The 22,545-nt window shown below is 49.6% G+C and overlaps 1 protein-coding gene across 4 annotated transcripts in view; it reads right to left on the bottom strand.

Annotated features, from left to right (window-relative positions):
* Positions 1-2,118: 2,118 nt before the first annotated feature.
* The window catches only part of ARAP3 (ArfGAP with RhoGAP domain, ankyrin repeat and PH domain 3), a 28,864-nt gene continuing 8,437 nt past the window's right edge, over positions 2,119-22,545 (bottom strand). For 3 of the 4 annotated variants that reach the window (XM_084779424.1, XM_084779421.1, XM_084779422.1), the window contains exons 9-33: positions 22,377-22,483; positions 21,570-21,769; positions 21,370-21,455; positions 21,062-21,244; positions 20,719-20,854; positions 19,985-20,101; positions 19,241-19,388; positions 19,042-19,144; positions 16,213-16,432; positions 15,527-15,590; positions 15,153-15,316; positions 12,316-12,528; positions 11,426-11,531; positions 10,131-10,278; positions 9,796-9,864; positions 8,079-8,153; positions 7,873-7,987; positions 5,654-5,782; positions 5,438-5,571; positions 5,148-5,230; positions 5,019-5,054; positions 4,135-4,198; positions 3,908-4,045; positions 3,644-3,682; positions 2,119-3,143 (exon numbers count right to left, since the gene is read on the bottom strand). In XM_084779424.1, coding sequence (XP_084635550.1) covers positions 2,661-3,143; positions 3,644-3,682; positions 3,908-4,045; positions 4,135-4,198; positions 5,019-5,054; positions 5,148-5,230; positions 5,438-5,571; positions 5,654-5,782; positions 7,873-7,987; positions 8,079-8,153; positions 9,796-9,864; positions 10,131-10,278; positions 11,426-11,531; positions 12,316-12,528; positions 15,153-15,316; positions 15,527-15,590; positions 16,213-16,432; positions 19,042-19,144; positions 19,241-19,388; positions 19,985-20,101; positions 20,719-20,854; positions 21,062-21,244; positions 21,370-21,455; positions 21,570-21,769; positions 22,377-22,483 — 3,360 coding nt within the window. In that variant the 3' untranslated portion in view covers positions 2,119-2,660. The remainder of the gene's footprint in view (positions 3,144-3,643; positions 3,683-3,907; positions 4,046-4,134; positions 4,199-5,018; positions 5,055-5,147; positions 5,231-5,437; positions 5,572-5,653; positions 5,783-7,872; positions 7,988-8,078; positions 8,154-9,795; positions 9,865-10,130; positions 10,279-11,425; positions 11,532-12,315; positions 12,529-15,152; positions 15,317-15,526; positions 15,591-16,212; positions 16,433-19,041; positions 19,145-19,240; positions 19,389-19,984; positions 20,102-20,718; positions 20,855-21,061; positions 21,245-21,369; positions 21,456-21,569; positions 21,770-22,376; positions 22,484-22,545) is intronic. The other variant, XM_084779423.1, reaches the window with a different exon arrangement.

Raw genomic sequence — 22,545 nt, 5'->3', positions numbered from 1 at the left:
TTGACACAGGGTCTCTACTGTTTCTCTACTGTGAATCCCAGGCTAGCCCGAGGATTCTGCTAAGCCCTGGAGTTACAGATGCTGGCGCTACAAGTCCAGCTTTTTTATGGGTTCTAGGAATTTGAACTTAGGCCCTCACACTCAGATAGCAGGTGCCTTTACCTACTGAGCCATCCCCCTAGCCCCTCAGTGAGCACTTTATTTTACCCCACAACCCCTCCATCAGTAAGAGATACAGGTTCTGTTTCAGAACACGCTTGTGAGCTCGAGACGTCATGATCAGTTTTCAGCTCTAATATCCAGCCTCTTTGCTTCCAGCTTCTTCCCACAACCTACTACAGTGGCCCAGTGATTGGGCCCCTGCAAAAACCACCCTCCCCCTGTCATTCTCCGGAGGACAGAGACCAGGCTCCACACTGTCACCCTCCCCTAGCCTTTGAAGAGATCTCAACTTAGTCCAAAACTGGGATCTGTGCCTTTGGTGATGAAAGGGCTTTCACGACTAGCTGATATAACGAAGCAGAGTTGCAAATTTTATTAAAGATATTTTAGTATAGGTTAAAGCACAAGAGTTACAAGAAAATCCAATCAGAAGAAAGTCAGACACAAGTAAGGGAGGCATGGTATGTGCTTCCCAAGGGAATGTATGGGAAGTATGTTTTCACCCAGGTGTGGTATGGGCTCCTCAAAGGAGAGCAAGCAATTGTCTTAGCACTAGCCATGTATATTCTTTTGGTGGCTCTTGCTTGCTTCTTTTGTTTCTTTTTTGTTTTTGTTTTGTTTTGTTGTTGTTGTTGTTGTTGTTTTACTCAGAGTTTTTCTATATAGCCCTGGATGGCCTGGAAATCACTTTGTAGACAAGGCTGTCCTCAAACTCTGAGAGATCTGCCTGCCTCTGCCTCCTGAGTGCTGAGATTAAAAGCATGCGCCATCACTTCCAGGCTTTCAGGTTACATCTTAAAGCAATTACACTGCTAAAAAAAAGTTATTTTTCCCCCTTTTCCTTCTATGTCTTTTGATAAGAGAAATACGTGTGATGACTCAGGAGACAGATGGAATTCTAGTACTGTAAACCCAGAAGCCACTAGAGTTGCACAAGGGGTTTATTACATAGTCCACCCTTGTCATGGGATTTCTAGTGAAATTCCTAGAAAACTGCAGGTTTACAGTCGAGAAGGGAGAAAGCCCTCAAGCAGTTACTTCTACTGTACTCTTGCTGTGCTACTAGCAAAGGCTTTAGCCTGGAGCTCTGACGAAGGGCTTCTCTCTGCCTTCTTGTGTCTTCCCTATTTTTGTTTTTGTTTTTGTCTTTTTTTTTTTCCAGAGCTGAGGACCAAACCCAGGGCCTTGCGCTTGCTAGGCAAGTGCTCTACCACTGAGCTAAATCCCCAACCCCTTTTGTTTTGTTTTTAATGTTTCCCAAGACAGAGTCTCTACATAGCCTTGGCTGGCCTAGAACTCACTCTGTAGACTGAACTGGCTTGGAACTCACAGATCCACCTACCTCTGCCTCCTGAGTGCTGTGATTAAAACTCCTTCCCCTATCTTTTTTCTTTTCTTTTCTTTTTGGTTTTTTTGGGACAAGGTTTCTCTGTGTAGCCTTGACTGTCCTGGATTCACTTTGTAGACCAGGCTGGCCTCGAACTCACAGTGATCCGCCTGCCTCTGCCTCCCAAGTGCTGGGATTAAAGGCGTGCGACACCACCGCCTGGCTTCCCCTACCTTTCTTTCTTGCCTTTCCTGCTAGGCACTCTTTGCTCCAGCTGCTGCTCTCTGCCCACTGGGCCAAGATCTTTCCTCTGTACAGCACTCAGGCCTGCTGCCCGGCCTCTCCTACTCCTAGCACTCCCCGTATTCACTTCTTTGCCTTTGTTTCTGACCCTCAGAGGCTCTAATTCCCATCCACATTCCATCTAAAGCGCTCACGTAGTTTAGTCTCTCTCAAGTACTCAACTCACCTGTCCTCTGATTTATGTGTGTATCTTCTGTTTCCTTTCTGCAAGGCTCTGTAAAAGCAAGGACACTATTTGTTTTGCTCACATCTTGTCTCTGGACTTGGTACCAACTAGGTTGTTCAATATATATTTGTTGAAGGAATGAATGTTGTTGAAAAAGTGAGTCTTTTGGTTCCAAAGTTTATTAATAATGACCCATTCTTTTTTGGGGTCCCCTTTGCCCCAGCTCCCAACCCCAGTCAGTCACCCCACTCTAGGGCCTCAAGGTAGTTCCAACACGTAGGAAGTGGAATAACAGATTTGGTCATCATGTACATCTCCAGCTTCCAAACTTTCACTTTTCTTTAATAAAAGCATCCTTATGGCCCAAAACTTTCACTGAAACCCCATATCAGATATATAAGCCAGGAGCTGCCCTTATTGAGTTAAAATTACTAGGGCTTATAGCTCAGAAACACAGTTTGATGCTCACTCCTTATTTCAGTGACTTCATAGTACAGACAACTGGGCTGGGCCCAGAGAGGGGCCATGTTCTTCCCTGAGACACACAGTCTCCAGGGCTCTCAGTCCAGTGCTCCTTCCATGGTACCATACTGGATTCCAGAGTCATCCACCCAAGGCAGAAGCAGCTCCCAGCAGTGTCTGCCATGGTGAGAGCCTGGTTTCTCCTCTGGTTACCTGCCTCCTCGACTGCTGGCCCTAGGGTCATGTGAGGGTCTGGCCGGAGGGGGAACTGGAAGTGCAGGGGGGTTGGGTGGGTAATCTGGGTGTCTGTGTTGGAAGGCTGGTGGGGCTAGGGGCTTGGGGACTGGCGGGCTGGGAAGGGCTTTCTGGACGTGTGGCAGGCTCTCCCTTCCTCAGGATGAGGTTGTTGAGCTCCTGAACTAGCTGCTCCTCCAGGGACCCCCGTGCCTGAGGAGTGCTCTTTGAGGAGAGGCCTGGAGGAGGGTCAGGCATCCTCTCCTCCTGGCCCAACATGCTGGCTTTGGAGATGGGGGTTTGATCAAAGGATCTCTGGCTGAGAAGGGGTGTCTCTGACTTAGTCGTCCACTCCCAGGTGGAAGAGAAGGAGGCTGTGTCCTTGGTGAGCTCAGGGAAGGCCCCGACCTCCTCATACACTGGCTCTTCATACACAGGCTCCTCCGGCTCATCTTGCTCCTCCACAGACCCCTGGGATGACTTCATTGGCTGGATGGAAAAGGGACAGCAAAGGATGGGCGCCGTGTCAGAGCTGCTGTGCTATTAACCCATGATCAAGTTCTTCCTTGAGTCAGTCAGACACTATAAAATACTTGACATATGTGATGGTGCAACAGCCTATACATATATGTAGAGTGTGACATATATGGGTTACACTCCAGGAGAAGGAGATGCAGAAGGGGTTAAGTTGCCCTGGATCACATAGTCAGGAAATGGCAGTTGGTGAGACTTGAATTCAGATCTATCTGGCTCCCAAATGCATTCAATTACCCATCCTCCCTCCCTCCCCCTCCCCCCTTTTTTTCTATTTCTCAGATTTGTAATTACTTTTGGTTTCTTCATCATATCCCCCTTCACTGTCCTCCTCTGTCACATGCACATACATTGATGGCCTGCATCAGAACAGACATGGAGCACACCAGGGCATGGGTAGCACAGAACACGCCCAGGGCTGGCAGACACACAGCTGGAGCAAGCACAATACTCACAAAGAACATGGACAAGGTCCTCCGGTTGTGTAGCCGCCGCTGGACCCAGGTAGAGTAGGGGTGAGGGGAGGAAGAGACAGAGACAAAGTGAGGCCCAGCAACAGGAGGTGTTGGCAGGAAGTCAGGACACAGAGAACGTGGACAAGGGGGTCGTGGGCGAGTGGGTGGGGCCTCTGGCACACAGGTACGTTGTTTCCTTCTGCACTATGACAAGGGTACAGGTAAGGAGCGGATATCTAAGATCTGCTGGGGGTAGGGTCTCACCAGGGTCTGATTGGCAGAGAGAAGGCTGGCTCCACTGTCGTCCCCTCGGATGGGCAGCAAGGGCATGGTGCCAAACTTCTGATGAGCAAGGTCAGAGGAGGAGCGGCGGCGTAAAACCACTGACTGCTGGTCATCGTGCTGAGGAGATAGTGAGATGTTGGCACCGGTGGACCTGGGAGGCACTGAGGGGTGTGGCTGGTCCCCAGAGGCCTCTTCCTTCTCCTCACCTGGGCTTTAAGGATGCTTGTGGTCCAGTCCCACATCTGATCCTCGTCAGTGCAGGACAGACAGCTGTGGGCAAACAGAGTGATTCAGGAAAGTGAGTGATGTAGCTTTAGGCATGAAGGGCTGGAGAAGGAGATGGTGGGAGAGGACAGGGCAGAGCTAGGGAGATAACTCAGTTGGTATAAAGTGTTCGCCATACAAGCATAGGGACTGAGGTTGGATCCTCGGCACCCAGGTCGAAAAAGGGGAAACTAGCCTGTGATGGTGCATGCCTTTAATCCCAGCACTTGGGAAGCAGAGGTGGGCACATCTCTATAGTTCAAGGCCAGCCTGGTCTAGAGAGTGAGTTGCAGGACAGCCAAGGCTACACAGAGAAATCCTGTCTAAAAAAAAAACAAAACAAAAACAAAACAAAAGAAGAGGACTAGAGAGATGGCTCAGTGGTTAAGAGCACTTGCTGCTCTTCCAGAGGACCTGGGTTCAACACCCAGCAGCACCCACATGGTGGCTCATAACCATCTGTAATCCCAGTTCCAGGCAATTTGATATCTCTGTGGGAACCAGGCATGCACATGGTACACAGATATAAATTCAGGCAGAACAATCCATGTGCATTATTAAAAAAAAAAAAAAAAGCTGAAGCTGGCTTGGTGGCTAGTGCCTATTATCCCAGGGCTAGGGAGGTGGAGATGGGCAGCTTTCTGAGGTTCGCTGGCCAGTCAGGCTTGCCTAACTTGGCACACCCTAGGTCCAACTGAATGACACTTGAAGTTGACCTCTGACCTCCACACGCATGAGCACATGCATATACACATGGACGGATGGACGGGCAGACAGACGGGGAGTAGGGTAGAGGCAGAGAGGAAGGTAGCTAGGAAGTACTCACAGGTGCATCTTTTCCAGTATCAAAGTGAAGCCCCACCTGAAAGACAAAGGGGACCCGTGGTAGGGTAACTAAGAGCCAGAGAGGTGATGACAGGGAAACCCCAGGTCACAGGGAGGGAGGGAAACTCACGGTGTTGGAGGTTTTAACTTCTTGCGGATTCCCAGGTAGACCTTGGCACCTTCCAGAGACCATTCTCGCTCTGGCTTAGCGCTCTGAGAACATGGGCCCAGGCAGAAAGATTGAGAGGTACAAGAACGCCAGGGTTAGGGAGAGCAGGGAATCATGGGTACACTGGGGCGTGTGATCAAGGTCAGGGAAACAATGAGACTTGGGCTGTGGTGCCAGGGGTTGGTACCGTTATGACTCCTGCTGCCTGAATGGCCAGCCAAGACCTCACCCCTCTAGGCCCAGGGCATCACCTTCTTCTCCTTGAGCAGGAGCAGGCAGCGGCCGCGCACCAGAAAGAACCTCTCCTGGAATCGGCTACCCAACAATCGAGGTGGCTCCTCGCGACACCGTAGCAGTCCCACCCGTGGGCTCTCCCGACGCACTCCTGGGCACAAAAAGAGGCAGTGCTGAGTGGAAGCTCGCGGGAGACAGGCCAAGGGAATGCTGGGCTGAGGGAGGAGGCTCACCTGTGAAGAGGCAGCCAGCGTGTGCCATGGAGACTTTTCTCAGGAGCAGAGAGGCTGAGCAGGGTTCTGGAAGCTGGCACCACTGCAAGGCCTGTTCAAGAACCTTTTCTTTGGGGTGCAATGGCCTCTCTGAGGGGAAATGTTCAGGCAAGTGATAATCATCACAAAAACTAGCCAAAGCCAGAGCCCCAACCTCATCTTCCTCTAGTTCCTCATTCATTCATCCACCTGTCTAACCACAGACATTTATTTTAATCCGGATGCTATGCCAGGAGCCATGCTGTCCCTGGGATACAATGATGAGAATGACACATATGGCCTGCTTTCTTGAAGCTACAGGCTCACGAAGGAGCCAACAGTAAACAGGTAGTTGAGCAAAATAGAGACCAGTAATGTAGTGTCTTAAAAAAAAATAAAGGTGTGTGTGTGTGTGTGTGTGTGTGTGTGTGTGTGTGTGCGCGTGCGCGCGCGGTGTGTTTTCCTGGAAGCTAGATTTACTAGCAATTTGTGAACCGCTCAGTATGGGTACTTGGATCCAATTTCTGGTCCTCTGCAAGAGCAGTAGGCACTCTCAACCACTGAGCCAATGTTCCAGCCTCCAATAATACTCTGAAATAAATGATATTTAAGAGGCACACAGAAAAACAAAGGAACAAAGAGAAAAAGCAGGTGAGCAACGGAGGCAGGCCAGTCAGGCAAGGCCTGTTAGAAGTTTGTGGATAAGGCTCAATCTGTTTGCAAGATTAGGCAAAGCAGGCTGTGCCTAAGACCCCCGGTGATCTTTTTTATTTGTTTGATTTGGGCTTGGGCTGTTTCTTTGTTTTGAGACAATGTAGCTCTCTATGTAGCTCTGGCTCTTCTGGAACTCTCTAAATAGGACAGGCTGTCTTCCAATTGCCTCTGCCTCCCTACTGCTGGGATTTCCGGTGTGCACAGCCTCAGATAGAATCTTGTAAGATGAAATGTAAGAACAAATGCCATGAGTTAATGAATTATTCCTAGGGGAACTAAACAGCAAATATGGCCAGACTAGAGGCGTGTGTAACTCAGTAGTGCATGCTTGCCTTCCATTCCCAAGTACGCATGTTCAATACCATGGTGGCGCACTGCGTTCTGGCCTGTGCTCTGGCAAAGGGACAGGTTAGAGGATGGCTAATGATGATGTCTCAGAAATAAGCAACAGCCACCCACTCAAGGTTTTGCAGGCCATGGTAAGAACCTTGAGGTTTCGTCTCAGTTCATTAGGAACCCATGAGAAGGTTTTGAGCATAGCCATGGCGTGATCTGGCTTATCTTGAAATGTTCATTTGGCTGCTCTTCAGAAAACAGATTGTAGCGAGGCAATACATAGATGACAAAGAGGAACACTGTCCAGCTGTTCCCAGGCTAGAGCCACACATTTCAGCGCTTCCTGCTGGGAGACGGACAGGTAACGGTGACTGTGACTAGGGTGGTGGAAACAACAGAAATGGAGAGAAGTGATGGGCTTGAATGCAATCAATAGGACTAATTAGTTGGTAGATTGATTATAAAGGTGGAGAGGGGTCAGCATAGGACTCTTAGGCTTCTGCACTTGATAGCTGAGTGAACCGTGGTACTATTTGCTGTAAAAGAAAACCCAGACTATAGCTTGGGCTTTATATTGAAGGAGGGCCTAACAGTCTTAGACCCTGAAACGCCCATGAGAAGGCGAGGCGTCAAGGAGGCAATTGGATATGTGAGTCTGTAGCGCAGAGAGGAGACCTGAGCCAGAGATAAAAATTGGGGCTGTCAGCCGGGCATGGTAATGTATAACTGTCATCACAGCACGTGGGAGAAAGAAACAGGAGGATTTCCATAAGTTCAAGGCCAGCCTGATCTACATGGTGAGTTTCCAGCCCGCCGGAGTTAGTTTGGGCGTCAGTTAAAACAACAGGGAAGAAGGTAGGTAGAAAAGAAGAGAGGACCCAGGATTGACTCTTGGCCCATCTAATACTTCACTCAGGGCAAAAGGGGGGAAAAGGAGCCTCCCCTGTGATGGGGGGGAAACGTTTGTTGAAACCAAGAGAGGATTGAGGAAAGGTACATCCACAGTGTGAACATCTTTCTGTGGGATGACCTGTCTAGTAAACGTCCATTACATTTGCTAACAGAGAAGTCATTGGCAACCTTGGTCACATGTATACACACACACACACACACACACACACACACACACACACACACACGGCCCAACTCACCGAGTTCTCCATGTTCAAGAATTTCAAATGTCACCCACAAGTCTGTCCCTGACGCTGTCCCTCGCATCTCCAGCACCTGGTTAGTCAGCTCCTCGGCGGTCAGTGTTGGGGACACCTAGCACGCAGACAGGAGGACACACACATGCTGACTACACCGTTGCTCCTGCTCCCCTTATCCCCTCCCCCTCCAGTCCCTTAAGACTGACCTTTAGGGTGACACAATTGTCCGGGAGCTGCTGTTCTATATAAACCTCCATGATGAGGTCTCCAGCCTGGGACAACTGAGGGAGGATTAAAGAGGACACGGAGATTTCAACAGTAGATGGAAGAATGCTGACCTCCCCCAACAAAGGTCTCCTTCCAGCCCTCACTCCCAACAATGGCTTGGGCCTCGGAAAGAACTTCAGAAGTGCGGCAACTGCATCATGTTTAGCTGCATATGGTAACACCTTAGACAGTGCGAGACGGTGGCCGCAAGAAGAGGTTTGTAGTCAAGACGCCCTGGGTTCCTTCCCTATCACTCACCTACTAGGACCTCCTGTGAAGAAGTGATTCAAGAGCCTCAATTCTTTATTTGGAAAAAAAAAAAAAGACTGCCTACTTTATGGAGTTGTGTGGTACGAACATGAGATTAGAGGTGCCTGGAACACAGGATGACCTCAGCAGCACTTGCTATTGTATTTTATACAATACTCTTCCTGCCCCACCCCATATCCCCCAAGGTCTCAAACTGGCTTTGAATTATGTATGACTCAGGGTCTCGTATAGACCTAGGGTGGCCCAGTTTGTTATGTGGTTGAGGATGACCTTAAGCTTTAAAAAAAAAATTTTGTTGTTGTTGTTTTTGTTTGTTTGTTTGTTTTGTTATTGCTTTTTTACTTTTTATGCACATTGGTGTTTTGCCTGCATCTGTGACTGTGAGAGGGTGTCAGATCCCCTGGAACAGGAGTTACAGACAGTTGTGAGCTGCCATGTGAGTGTTGGGAATTGAATCCAGGTCGTCTGTTGTTAATGTTTTTTGTTTTGTTTTTAGAGACAAAGTTTCACTGTATACCCTTGGCTGTCTTGTAGACCAGGGTGGCCTTGAACTCATGGCGATCCGCCTGCCTCTGCCTCCCGAGTGCTGGGATTAAAGGCATACGCCACCACGCCCGGCTGAACCCAGGTCCTCTGGAAGAGCAGCTGGTGATCTTAATCACTGAACCATCTCTCCAGCCCCGACCTGAGACTTTTGATCTTCCTGTTTCTAAGAGCTGGGATTCCAGGCATGTGCTGCCACCGCGCCAGGCTTTTCGTGTGGTACTGGGGATCCAACTGAGGGCCTCATGCATGCTAGGCAAGCACTCCATCTGACCTGCCTTTCCATCCCTGGCCTGCAGAGCTCTATGTGGCAAAACTTGATCTACACAGACCAAGCGCTAGCATTACAGGCATGGGCTGGCTTTCCTGAGATCTCCTATACTTAGAAATGGTGGCACACGCCTTTAATCCCAGCACTCAAGAGGCAGAGGCAGGTGGATCGCTGTGAGTTTGAGGCCAGCCTGGTCTACAAAGTGAGTCTAGGACAGCCAAGGGTACACAGAGAAACCTGGTCTCAAAAAACAAAACAAGACAAAAAGTGGGGTGCTGGGCAGTAATCTCAGTGATAGAATGATTGCCCAGGCTGTGCGAGGTCCTTGGTTTAAATACTCATTATCTCAGAGAAAGGGCTGTACTGAAGAACTCCATGGGGGAATAATTGGAACAAACACTCTGCCCAAAGCACTTCCTTCTTGGGGATAACCCTTGTCTCCCCCAAAGAGCCAAGGGTTGATGTGCAGAAAAACAGGTTGAAAGGAAGCTTCCGTTAGTGGCCAGGAGGTGCATTTCCGTCAGTGGTGTCCCTCCTGCCCCACGCTGCAGTCTAAAGTCAGGGCATGTTACCTGCACATCCTTCCATGTCGTGATGAGACTGACCTCCAGGTCGATCTGAGCTGCCTGATCCGAGTCGATCTGCAAAAGGCCAAACGTTCTGTCAGGGGCTACTAGGAAAGGAGGGAAGTCAGGGCAGATGACAGGGTCAAAAGGGAACTAGATGAGAGGGTTGGAGGCTGAAGAGCCAGGAGTCAATAGCGAGAGGATGTTGGGGTTGAGGCTGTTGGAGAGGGACCTCCAGGATTCTGGGAGGAGGTTGCCAGTGCAGGGGTAGGCTAGGACTCCCGGGATGAGGGTCTAGACTCTGAGTCCACAGGGGTACGGCAGGGTCGGGAAAGCCTTGCCTCAAAGACGGAGATGTAGCCGTCGATGAGCTCCTGCAGTACCCGAACCTCGTGCTCCCCCCGCCCATCCGTCTGGAACACACTAGGTGCAAACAGCAGGGCCAGGTTCCGTGTGCACATCTGGTTCAGAGCCGCGCACTTCTGCACCCTGCGGAGAGAGAAGGCGCCGGAGTCATGGGTCCAGCCCAAGGGTACTGCTTCACCGACACATCCATTAACTTAGCGGACATTTACTGCATCTCTTCCGTATACCAGGGTCTAGGCAACAGGCTGGGGATATGTCAGTCGATAAGACAGCATTGGCCTCAGGAGCTTTAGATATCTCAGCGACACATTTAAGGTATGGGTGATCATTACCAGGGCAGGTACACACAGTTTTTATGTAAAGGACAGGTCATAAATATTTTAGGCCCTCGGGCCATACACTGCCTCTCAGGTCAGCTGCTGTACTACAAAAGAAGCCACAGGACACAGGCAGACGTTAGGGTGTGACTTTATACCTGACGGGCTTTTATTTGGAAACCCAGGCAAGAGACTGGATTTGGTAGTAGTCCTGTATTTGTCAGGCCTCCGATATTGTATTCCCCACGCAACACAGCCAGGGATGTACCCAACACCATAAACCCTTTTCTCCTAACAAAGGATAAAGGTGGGCCTGCATCTTAGTAATCTTGATTTGTTACAGCCAATTCCTTACCTGGCATGGATGAATAAAAAAAAGTTAACAATTATGCTTATTTCTAATCATTTCTGAGGTTATAACATTGCCATGTGCTAGATTAAGTATTTCACATGGATCATTTCACTTCGTTTTCCTACAACCTATCAGGTAGAAACTTCATTACATCAGCTTCCTTTTAAAAACAAGCAGACCAGGCTGGAGAGATGATGGCTCAGAGGTTAAGAGCATTGTCTGCTCTTCCAGAGGTCCTGAGTTCAATTCCCAGCAGCCACATGGTGGCTCAACCAGCTATATAATGTGATCTGATGCCCTCTTCTGGACTGCAGGTGTGCATGCAGTCAGGGCACTGTATACATAATAATAAATAAATATTAAAAAAAGAAAAATAAATAACAAGCAGACCAAGGCTAAAGTCACATGACAGGAACAGGAGAGCCAGATTAAAACCTAAGTCTACATAGTCTCCAAACCCGTCCTCTGGACTTTTTGAGGCAACACCCTCACATACCAGCCATTGTTATTAGTGAAACTGACTAAGGAGTGAAAGTGTGGCATTGGTCTGAAGAGATGAAGAATCAGGAAAGGAAGCTGGCAGGGCCTGGCCATAACTGACCGATAGAGATGCCCAATGAGGGTGGCCAGTGTTCGGCGGTTGACTCGAGGCAGGCAGCCAATCACTTCTTTGTATTTCTCCAGGCGCTGATTCTTCTGGGGAAGGTCTAGGCACGGAAGGGAGGAGAGTTGGAGAGGAACAGGGATACTGTGAGAAACAGACTCAGGATGGACGCATCTCTTTCTGCCTCCTACCTCCCTGTCTCGGGTTAGTTTTGTGAACTTGACACAAAACTAGGGTCACCAGGGCAGAGGGACCTGCAGCAGACTGTTCTCCGTCAGACTGGCCTGTGGACATGTCTGCTGGGGCATTTTCTTCATTAGTGATTGACGTGGGAGGCCAACGTGCACTGTGGGTGGTGCCGCCCATGAGCAGGGGTAAGAAAAAAGACTGAGCAAGCCACAGGGAGCGCGCCAGTACGCCTCTACGGTCCCTTCTTGAGTCTCTGCCCTGGCTTGTCTCAGTGATAGATTGTGATGGGGAAATGGTAAGCCAAATAAGCCCACCCCAACACTCTCCCCCGCCTGCCCCACGTTGCTTTTGGTCATGATTTTTTTCTTTTTAAGTTTTAGTTTTAGTTTTTCGAGACAGGGTCTCTCTGTGTTAGCCTTGGCTGTCCTGGGCTCACTTTGTAGACTAGGCTGGCCTTGAACTCACAGTGACCCACTTGCCTCCTGCCTCCCGAGTGCTGGGATTAAAGGGATACGCCCCCTGCTGCTCCTGACGGTTTATCACATCAATAGAAAGCAAACTAGGACATTCCCCAAGCCAAGTCTCAGGATGATCACCCAGGGTGGGGAATGTTGGGAAAGGGGATCCCAGATTCCACAAGAGAGCTTTGTGGGTGCTAACGGAGAAAGATGGCAATTCCCATCGGGTCTTAGAAGTACCTGCAGCTTCCCTCCAACGAGGCAGCAACCTAGCAGAGGTCACGGGGTCATCAAGCTCTCGAAAGAAGCGTTTGAGTGTGTCAGTCACATCTTCTACAAAGTGTTCCCCCGGTCTGAGCTTCACTGACCGGGCATCCCGCCTAAACTCGGCCAAGAGTCTGAGGCTGCGGGCCCGAGCACCCCCTTTCCGATATACACCTTCCAGCCGGAGCCCTGGAAACAACAGCAGTCTCTGTTCAGTACTGTGTGACTGACGGCAACCCAGCAGCCCCTCTATGAACCGCCCCATGGTATGTGGCTGCTAACAACATCAATGAATGCTTACGTTTCTTACATAAAGTGATGTATTTCCATATAACGATACATATATCATCTCTGGATTGGTTTATAATACCAAATACAATGTAAAGAATAAAAAAAAAGTATACATAGTCACTGAGATATTTTCAAATTTTCTGTCTTTCATTGGTTGGATATTCAGATGTATACTGTGGCTACTAAGGGCCATGTGTATTTCTGGTACCTCCGCAGTAACTTGTGATCATATACAGAATAAACAACAACAACAACAACAAAAATCATCAATTTTCCCTCAACACATGCTTCTAGCTAAGGTCTCAGGTTATAAACAAATTATATACATATACAAATACATACATATATATATATATATATATTAGGAACTAGGGATGAAAGCCAGGGCCTCACACATTACTAGGCACATACTCTGCAACTGAGCTATATCCCCACCTCAGTGAAATGTTTAGTTATGCCTTCCTTTTCATTCTGTTGGTGATTTTGCTGTTTTAAAAAGCCCTCTGCAAGCCGGGCATGGTGGCACACACCACCTTTAATCCCAGCACTCAGGAGGCAGAGGCAGGTGGATCTCTATGAGTTCAAGGCCAGCCTGGTCTACAAAGTGAGTCTAGGACATCCAGGGCTGTTACACAGAGAAATGTTGTCTCCAAACAAACAAATAAACAAGCACTCCTACTCCAATCCCAGCACTCCAGAGGCAGAGGCAGGTAGATCTCTATGAGTTCAAGGTCAGCCTGGTGTACAAATTGAGTCCAGGACAGCCAAGGCTACACAGAGAAACCATGTCTCAGAAAAAAAAAGAAAAAAAAAAGCCCCCTCCAGAATTTGAATTTGTAGACTGTTGAAATGCTGTGTTTCAAAGCGAAAGAATCCTGTGATGTGGCTTACAGAGAGCATTATATAAGCCTCACTTAGGTATAAGTCTGTGCTGATCTTGGCCTTGAGTTGAGTGTCAATGAATCAATCATATATCTTAAATAAACCATCTTTACATAACAAAACATACCAAATATGGTGGGGTTTTGGTGGCGGTGGTGGTTTGGGGTCTTTTTGGTTTTTTGTTTTGTTTTTGTATTGGTTCGGAAAAAAAAAATATCTTGTGCCAGAAGTTCAGAGGACTCTAATCCTGTCTCTCCCCTGGGGGAGATGCTGAGATTCAGCATTCAGCAATTAAGTGTTTGCAGTGTCTTTATAGGACATAATGCCTGCAAATAACACGGGCTGATGGTGTTTGTTCTCTTAATACCCATCTTCCCAGCAATCTATGAGGCTTGGGGGACCGTCCCTGGTCACTGCCACCTCCTCACTGACAGCCACATGGTAGCACCTGAACAGTGTCTATCAAGTGAGTGTGGCAGTGCTCACTGGGGGTGGGGGGGGCACGGGACATGTCCACCCCAGGGCTTCCTCTTGGGGCCTCAGACTGAATTCTTCATATAAATACTAGAGAAGCTGAAAAGGGATGGAGGAGACTGGTGAGTGGGAGGTCACTGGATGAGGTTACTGCCAAGGTAGGGAAAATGCTGTTCCCACTGACTGGTAAAAATACAACTTTTTGTTTTGTTTTGTTTTTCTTTTTTGAGACAGGGTTTCTCTGTGTAGCCTTGGCTGTCCAAGACTCACTTTTTAGATCAGGCTGGACTCGAACTCACAGCGATACACCTGCCTTTGCCTTCTGAGTGCTGGGATTAAAAGCGAGCACTGCACCGCCACCACTACCTGACCCCCCCCCCTTTTTTTTTTTTTGAGATAAGGTCTCACTAAGTTGCCTATGCTGGCCTTGAACTTGTTTCATAACCTAAGGATGCCTTGAACTTAGAATCCTTCTGCATCCTATTACCGAGTGGTGGTAATTACAGGCCTGTATTAACAGGCCTACTTGTTTGCTTTTGTTTACTTCCTTAGTTGGTTTTGATGCTGGAGATTGAACCCAGGACCTGTAACCTCCTTGGTTTTCTATGACATTTTTTTGTTTTTGTTTTTTGTTGTTTCTTGTTTTTTCCTTTTTCCCTCCCTATATCCAGCCTCAAAAAAAAAAAAAAGTTCACAGGGAACGTAGATTCATCAGGCCAGACTCCATAAAGAATTCAGCACACCGCTTGCAGTCCTAGACACTCTCTCCTTCACTGAAAAATTCTGTTCAGACCTTCAGAGATATTGTGGCCTGCCCAGCTTAGCTCTTGCCTCATAGACACCTCCTCTCAGTCCACCACATCTGAGTCCTCACATTTCTTGTATTCCTCTCACGCTCTATGCCAGTGCCACCTCTGAGCAGGGACAGACTGCCAGGCCCTGTACTCATTGATTGACTTGTGCCATCTCACTGTCACACTAGGCTGGAAAATGAGGATCGTTGGTTTGATTTCTGAGATGGCTCAGAGAATCACATAGCCACTTGGTGTCATTTTTCAGGTAATTCATACACACACACACACACACACACACACACACACACACACACACACACCTGGCTTCTCCAGCCCCTCCCACTGACTCAGTGTCAACCAGTGCCCACTCACCATGCTGTGTGACAAAGCTGATGCAAGCGTCCACAATGATAGGGATGTCTCCCCGGCTCATCTGCTGCTCCTGCAGCCCTGTCCCACCCCCGCCAGCAGCACCCCCGATGGCTGTGTTCCATGCTGCAAAGTCTAGTCGGCCTTCCCCCTGCAAATACAGGGTCCTGAGACCCGAGAGGCCCAAGTTAGAGCCTCGCTCCGGTGATCAGTCAGCAGGGGCGCACCCGGAGCTGACTTCCCAGAGCTACCAGAAGGGGGCAGCAACACCAAGCCCAGATAGTTCCCTAAACGGGGAAGCAACTTTGAGGAAGCTGGCAGTGAAGGGGTGAGGAGAGGAAGCTTGGGTTCAAAGGGTCACATGTGTAGAACATTACCTTCCGGTCTCTACCAGGACCAAATGCTCTTTTTTGTCTGGAGTGTCAGCTGCAGAGACCACACCTGTAGGAGAACCCTTGAATATTATTATCAGCAGCATCCTAGTAGTTAAGGTATGTAAGTCCCAGGTTAGCAGCCTTGCAAACAATGCTACACTCTTACACCTGTGTTACACGAGATTGCTCAGAGGTTAAGTAATTTGCCTTATATTGTTTGCTAGAAAATAGCTAAAACCCAGGTCACTTGTTCCCAGAGTCTTACAGCATTATTCTAGGGTGTTCCTCTTTTAGAAGACAGTAGCGAAGATGCATAGTCCTGCCTCTTAGTCCCCAACTCAAAACTAACACTTATCGAATACCTGCAGGCTGCCTCCTGCCAGGCTCTGTGATAAACATTTTTAAGTATTTCTTTATTTGAACCTCACTCTAACCCTTGGAAGAAGGCCTTACTATAATTGGCCATTTTAGGATGAGGAAACGAAAGCACGGAAAAGCCGGGTAACTCCTCCGATGACACACCGCTGGGAATTGATGAGAATAGTGTCTGAATCTAGGTAGTTTCACTTCAGAACTTGTCTCTGAACGATTACACTCTTTTTCTCCCATAAGAATGCCCGGAATAATAAAAGGTCCAGTCTTGCACTCGCCCAGAGCCACCCATTAGCCCTGTCCACACCCCTGCTCACTGATCTCCTGTAGCCGCCGTAAATGCACCATATCCTCAGGAGCAGGGGGACCGGGGCCGGGTGCTGGGCACAGGAAGAGATGATCACCACGAAGGAGGCCGAACCCTGACAGCCAGAGTCCGGGGGCCAGGCCTGCGTGGGAGGGCGACCGTAGGCACAGGCGGCCCATCCGCAGCAATCCGGGGCCCAGCAGCTGGTGACAGCTGAGCGGGGAGAACCACTGCGGAAGCAGAAGGCGGACAAGGGTGGGAAGGGAAAAATGGGGCAGAGACAAGGGGTCGGGGAAGTAAATGGGAATGAGGGACCATGAGAGGGAGGCAGAAGAAACGGGCGGGGGGAGTGTGATGGAGAGAGAGCAAAGGAGAGATGGAGGGGACAGAAGACAGAGAAAAAAATTCATTCAATTTGCTCCGGCATAAGGGAAACCCCTAGGCGGCTGTCCCGCTCTCTGTGTGAGGTGGGAGCATAAGAGTGAGCAGCCGGCAGGCACTACTGAAGAATCGCCATGCTTCGGGCAGCCCTTCCCTCAAGACACTATGGAATGGGGGATGTTTCGGGATCCCACTCAAAGCAATTCTGTTCCAGCTACATGGGTTAAAAAAAAAAAAACTAGGGGGTGCTTTTAGTTTTTGTTTTTGTTTGTTTTTTGGGGGGGGGAGGACTTCGTTTTTAAGAGGTCCAATCTTCCACCAACACTTTCATTAAAAATAATAAAAATTAACTGCTAGAAAATTAAGGTGAACAAATAGAGATGGGGGCTGGAGAGATGGCTCAGTGTTTTAGAGCACTTGTTACTCTTGCAGAGGTTCAATTCCTAGCTCCTACATGGTGGCCCACAAGCATCCTCAACTCCAGTTCCAGATCTGATGCCCTATTATAACCTCTGTAGGCACTGCACATACATACTGTATACATATATACATACATACATGCCAAACATATTTAAAGTAAAATAAATAAATGTAGGAACTATTTAGAAAGAAAGATATTCAAATCCCTTAGCTTCTATAATTAGATTCAACAAATAAAATCATCCTAGAGGTCTGGAGGTTAAGAAGTTAAGGTCTGGAGAGGCTCAGAGGTTAAGAAAACTATCTGTTCTTTCAAAGGTCCTGAGTTCAATTCCCAGCAACCACATGCTGGCTCACAACCATCTATGATGAGATCTGATGCCTTCTTCTGCCGTGCAGGCATCCATGCGAGCAGAACACTGTGTACATAATAAATAAATCTTTAAAAAATAAAAAATAAATTCATTCTAACTGCTATGAAAGATTCAAAATGCTTCCTCTCGAGTTGCTATGATGTATTGGAACAAATAATCAGGTGAACAAACAATCCGCATAGTGAGCAGAGTGTTAGCTGCAGCAGAGATGACACGGGGAGGCCAGAAAATGGCTCCTGGCCTCTGGGCTTGAGAAGTCGCTAGTGACCGTCAGGGGAGCAGCTCAGGAGAGCCTAGGCGGGGAAGGCAGCCGTAAGCAGTTAAGGAGGAACAGCAGGCTGCACACAACTTCTAAGAAGTCACTAAGAGGGAAGGAAGGCACTGGGGTGAAAAGTTGAAGGTGAACAGAACTTAGGGAAAAGCTGTCTTAGGGGTGGGAGAGACTTTCGTCATCATTAGCATCACCACCGCCATTATTTCAACACCCACAGATAAGAGAGGCTTACTGTGTGTGGGCCTCACACGTCATTTAATCCCCGTCCCTAGGGTGAGTCTTCACACCCACTCTGCAGACAGGGAAGAGTTCCTGGGGCTGAGGGGTGGGGACTCAGATCTCAGCATGTTTGGCTCTGAGCCTAAACGTTTTATTTCCAGGAAAGAAGGCTAGGTTGTAGGGACCGACCTGCTGAGGTCTGGAGAAGGTAAGATATATGAAGGTAGCTCATAGCTGGCCATGACGGCACATGCCTTGTATGTCGGTGTTGGGGTCAGGGCTGGGGTGGGGAGAAGAAGTAGGAAGATTGCTTAAAGTCTGAGGCCAGGCTGCTGCTCTCCATACCAAGTTCCATGTTAGCCAGAACTACATAGCAAGACCCTGTTTAACCAAAGGAGGGGAAAAAGGAGCTTTTGCCTGTTGGAAAACTTGTGGGCAGGAAGATGGTAGCGAGAGTAAGGAGCAGCTGCCCTGTGGGGAGAGGCTGGAACCCAGGGTCACGAGCTCTAGAGACTGGGGCTTGAATTGCGATGCCCTGCTGCCTCTTAGCTCCTTGCCCCTGACCAGATGAATCCCTAACCTCTGAGACTGAGTTTCCTTCCATAAAATATATCACTTAAAAATATCCCCAAAGAGGCCTGGAGAGATGGTTCAGTGGATGGTTGCTCTTCCAGAGGACCCAGGTTCGAGTCCCAGGACCCACATGGCAGCTCCCAGCTACCTGTTACTTCCAGAGGATCCAACACCCTCACATAGATAAATATGCAGGCAATTGACATATTTGCACAAACACCAATGCACATAATAAAGAAATACATTACATAAGTATTTTTAAAATACCTCCAAAGGTTGTTATGAAAACTAAATGAGATATATGAGCACTCTATCTGCCGGTACACCTGCAGGCCAGAAGAGGGCATCAGATCTCAGTATAGATGGTTGTGAGCCACCACGTGGTTGCTGAGAATTGAACTCAGGACGCCTGGAAGAGCAGACAATGCTCTTAACCACTGAGCCATCTCTCCAGCCTCGTGTGGGCACTCCTTAAAACACAGGGCTTGTCATGGAATAAGTACTCAGACAACTTGGCCTGTTAGTGGCTGAGAGCATGGTGGGAGGAGGTGGAAAGGAGGACATCACGAGCTGCTGTGGAGGGGTCTGACCTCCTCACCTTGCCCACTGCACTGACCCAGGCCTCCAGACTGTCTGCTCCATCTGTGGCAAAATGCTGGATTCTTCCACCAGTGAGGATGAGTTCAAAGGAGAAAGGGAACCTGCAGAGAAGACCAGGTCAGGAGGGCAGCAGGGGACAATGAGGTGATTGCCAGGCTGGGCACTAGTAAGAGCAGGGGTGGAGAGAGCAGAGTCACCTGTCAAGGTCACCTGGATCAGCAGGTGGGGGGCTTACACCCAGACATACAACATCCTGGGGCTGGAGAAGGCTGAGGGGTTCAGGGCTGCTCTCTGATGCAAACATTTCCAGGGCGGCTCCCAGCACACACCACAGGCGGGGAGGAGCTAAGTGGAAGAGAGACGGAGGAGCTGTCATCCCAACTGTCACAGTCCCCATACCAGCACACTCATTTCATGTCAGGCTTTCTTCCTATGGCTGATAACTCTAACAGGTGGATTTATATTCAGTGCTGTTCTGTAGATGGGAAAACTTGCCATCTGAGCGGTGTGGTGCCTGAGTCAGGCGAGTAGGAAGGAGCAGAGACGATACTTGACCCAGGTAGTCTGACTTCAGAGCAAAATCTTTCTATTTTTTAAAAAATACGTATTTATTTATTATGTATACAGTGCTCTACATGGCCAGAAGAGGGCCCAAGATCTCACTATAGATGTTGTGAGCCATCATGTGGTTTCTGGGAATTGAACTTAGGACCTCTGGAAGAGCAGGCAGTGCTCTTAACCTCTGAGCCATCTCTCTAGCCCCCAGACCAGAATCTTTTAACTGTCATCTAGTACTGTGACCTCACCTGGCCCCTCCCTCCTCCCCAGCAGCCCAGCCCACTCCCAAGCACTTTCTTATACCGGCTCTGTCCTCCTGTCCCTCTGCAGCACATGCGCACCTAACCTACTCTCTCCCTGTCTCCCCGCCTTCCCATGCTCACCATCCTTGCCCCTGCGAAGGGGTGGGGCTCCAGCCTTGTTGCTGATGGGACCACAGTATAGGAATCCTTTGTAAGTGGCCGGCACCACCACCTCATTGTAAACTCCAGGGGAGGAGTCTGCAAGGGGAAGAAGTGATCAGATGATCATGTGAACAGCATGACTCCCTTCAGAAAATGCAGCCAATGGGACCAGACCATGGGATCCAGCTCCCCCAGCAGCCTGGAATGCAGCATAACGGGGGGGTAGGGGGTGACTCCCTCACTCTTCCCAGACTGGGAGAACATGACAAGGGAGGCCTCTATCCTGGTGCTTGGCCTGTTTCTCTCCCCACCAGCCACCCAACCAGGCGAGCAGCTCTAGTTGGGCACTTCAGAGCATCACCATCTGTTCAGTGTCTTGGCCTATTTGGCCTGACAAATGGAAGCCAACCTCATTAAACCAATCACTCATTTGAGCAGTAAGACTGAGCCCCCAGGAGGATGCAAATGGATGCCGTCAGGATGGTAGAGTACTAACACCTGGGCGACCTTGACTTTTACAGGCAGTGACCTCAGGCCCTCATCAGTCATCCTTTGACCTCAGGAAGTCTGAGGAGTTGGGAAACTGCCATGCCTGCCGTTGCCATAGATAGGGCAATGGGGTGATGAGCCCCTGCCCCCACACACAAAGAATCAAGTCACAAACTGGGACTGAGAACTCCTAGGGAGAGAGAGGAGTTACTTGAGAGGATGACCTGATGGTAGAAGGCTAAGCAAGCTGCCATTGAGGGCTGAAGGGGACCAGGGCTCCTCCCCCTCCGAGGCTTCAACACAGAGAAGCTGGGTCATATTCTTTAGCAGGTTGGGTCCTACCATAGCTGCACACAGTGCCTACAAGGGAAGGAAAGATCTCTGTCAGCCTCATGCACAATCTAAGAGCATCCGCGGGCGTTGTCTTGAATTACCAAAGGCAGCTTTTATTACCCAGCTCTAGGCATTACAATACAGACTGCACCCCACCATTCCCCCACCCCCTAAGCCCCCACCCTCCCACCTCCTACCCCCCCTACCTCCCAACCCTAAACCTGTTCCTCCTACCTGGAGAAGCTGGCCGTGGTCCGGATGTTGAGGGTGGGGCTTCCGGAAGAGACCCAGCTTATACTTCCGGGAGATGAACTCTCCCCGAGGGCCGGGGGCTGAATCTGGATGCAGCCCTTCACCTGGGGGTAGCGCCCCTGCCCAGAAGCAGTTGGCACGATCATTCCCCAGGACAATGAACAACTACAAGGTGACAAGAGGCACAGACCGGTGACCAGAACTCAAGGGTCTCCAAACAGCCCAGTCCGCGAGCTGGACCCATTCCTCCCTGTCCACTCCTCTCCATCCTCGTCCCTCTGGCCCCTTACCTGCACTATCTCATTACTCCAGACACTCGTGTCCAACTTCAGGCTCTGTACCTTGGAGATCCCGGAGCCCAGGGCCCGGTGCTGACCTGTCAGTATGTGAAAGCCATGAGGTACACGACTCCGAGTCCCGCCTGCGTCCCACCCACCCACCCACCCGGAGTCCCTCTCCTCCCCATTTTTGCTTGAGGCCCACCTCTCACCTGCACACTGCTTGCAGATGACGACGCCCAGGTTGACGGCAGCCCAATCTGGCCGGGAGGCCCTGCAGTCTGCACAGTGCCGGTTTGCAGGATTGGACCAGACCTTCTCAGCCACCTCGTAGTCAGACAGGGTCTCGGTTACTGCTTCTTGCAGAGCGGCCGCCCAGCTCTGTCGAGCCCCCCCAGACTCGGCTGTGAAGCTGAGGGGTGGACAGCCAGTCCATGGGCCTGGACCTCCCTCCACGGCCTATCCCAATGGCTATTCCTACCAGAGCTACTAGAGGTCACTTCTGGGCCAGATTTTTTTTTTTTAGTCAGAGACTCATCTATTCAGGTGGGCCTCAAACTTGCTATATAGTTGAACTCCTGATTCTCTGGCTTTGAGTTCTGGGATGAGAGACATGCACTACTGTGCTTGAGTTATGCAGAGCCAGGGGTCAATCTCAGGGTTTTGTGCATGGTTTTTTGTTTTGTTTTGTTTTTTGTTGTTGTTTGGTTTTTCCGAGACAGGGTTTCTCTGTGTAGCCTTAGCTGTCCTGAACTCCCTTGTAGACCAAGCTGGTCTCGAACTCATAATGATCCACCTGCCTCTGCCTCCCGAAGGAAGGCTGGGATTAAAGGCGTGCGCCACCACCGCCCAGCTACATCCCCTTCCTTTCCTGACACCTTGTCCATGCCTCGTTGAATTTCATCATCTTATTATTTATACCCATCAACATCCTTTGGAGGAGGCCTCCAGCCCTCTGCACCTTACGTGACCTCCCTCGAAAAGACCCTAGCCTTGCCTTTCACCAGTCTAGGCCCCACCTGAAGCAACGATGGGGTGTGAGCAGATCGAAGCTTCGACTCTTGGTCTCCCGGACACTGCAGCCTTGCAGTTCAATGAAGCAGATCCCAATGCCCAGCGAGAACGCCTAGCAGGGTCAAGGGGCACACAACACTGTGAGATTCCACGAGGCACTAGCCAGGCTCAACA

Source organism: Acomys minous (assembly GCF_964271855.1).
Source record: "Acomys minous genome assembly, chromosome: 4".
Taxonomy (NCBI): Eukaryota; Metazoa; Chordata; class Mammalia; order Rodentia; family Muridae; genus Acomys; species Acomys minous.
Note: the sequence above shows the minus strand (reverse complement) of the source record. Positions and strands in the feature narration are given on the sequence as shown.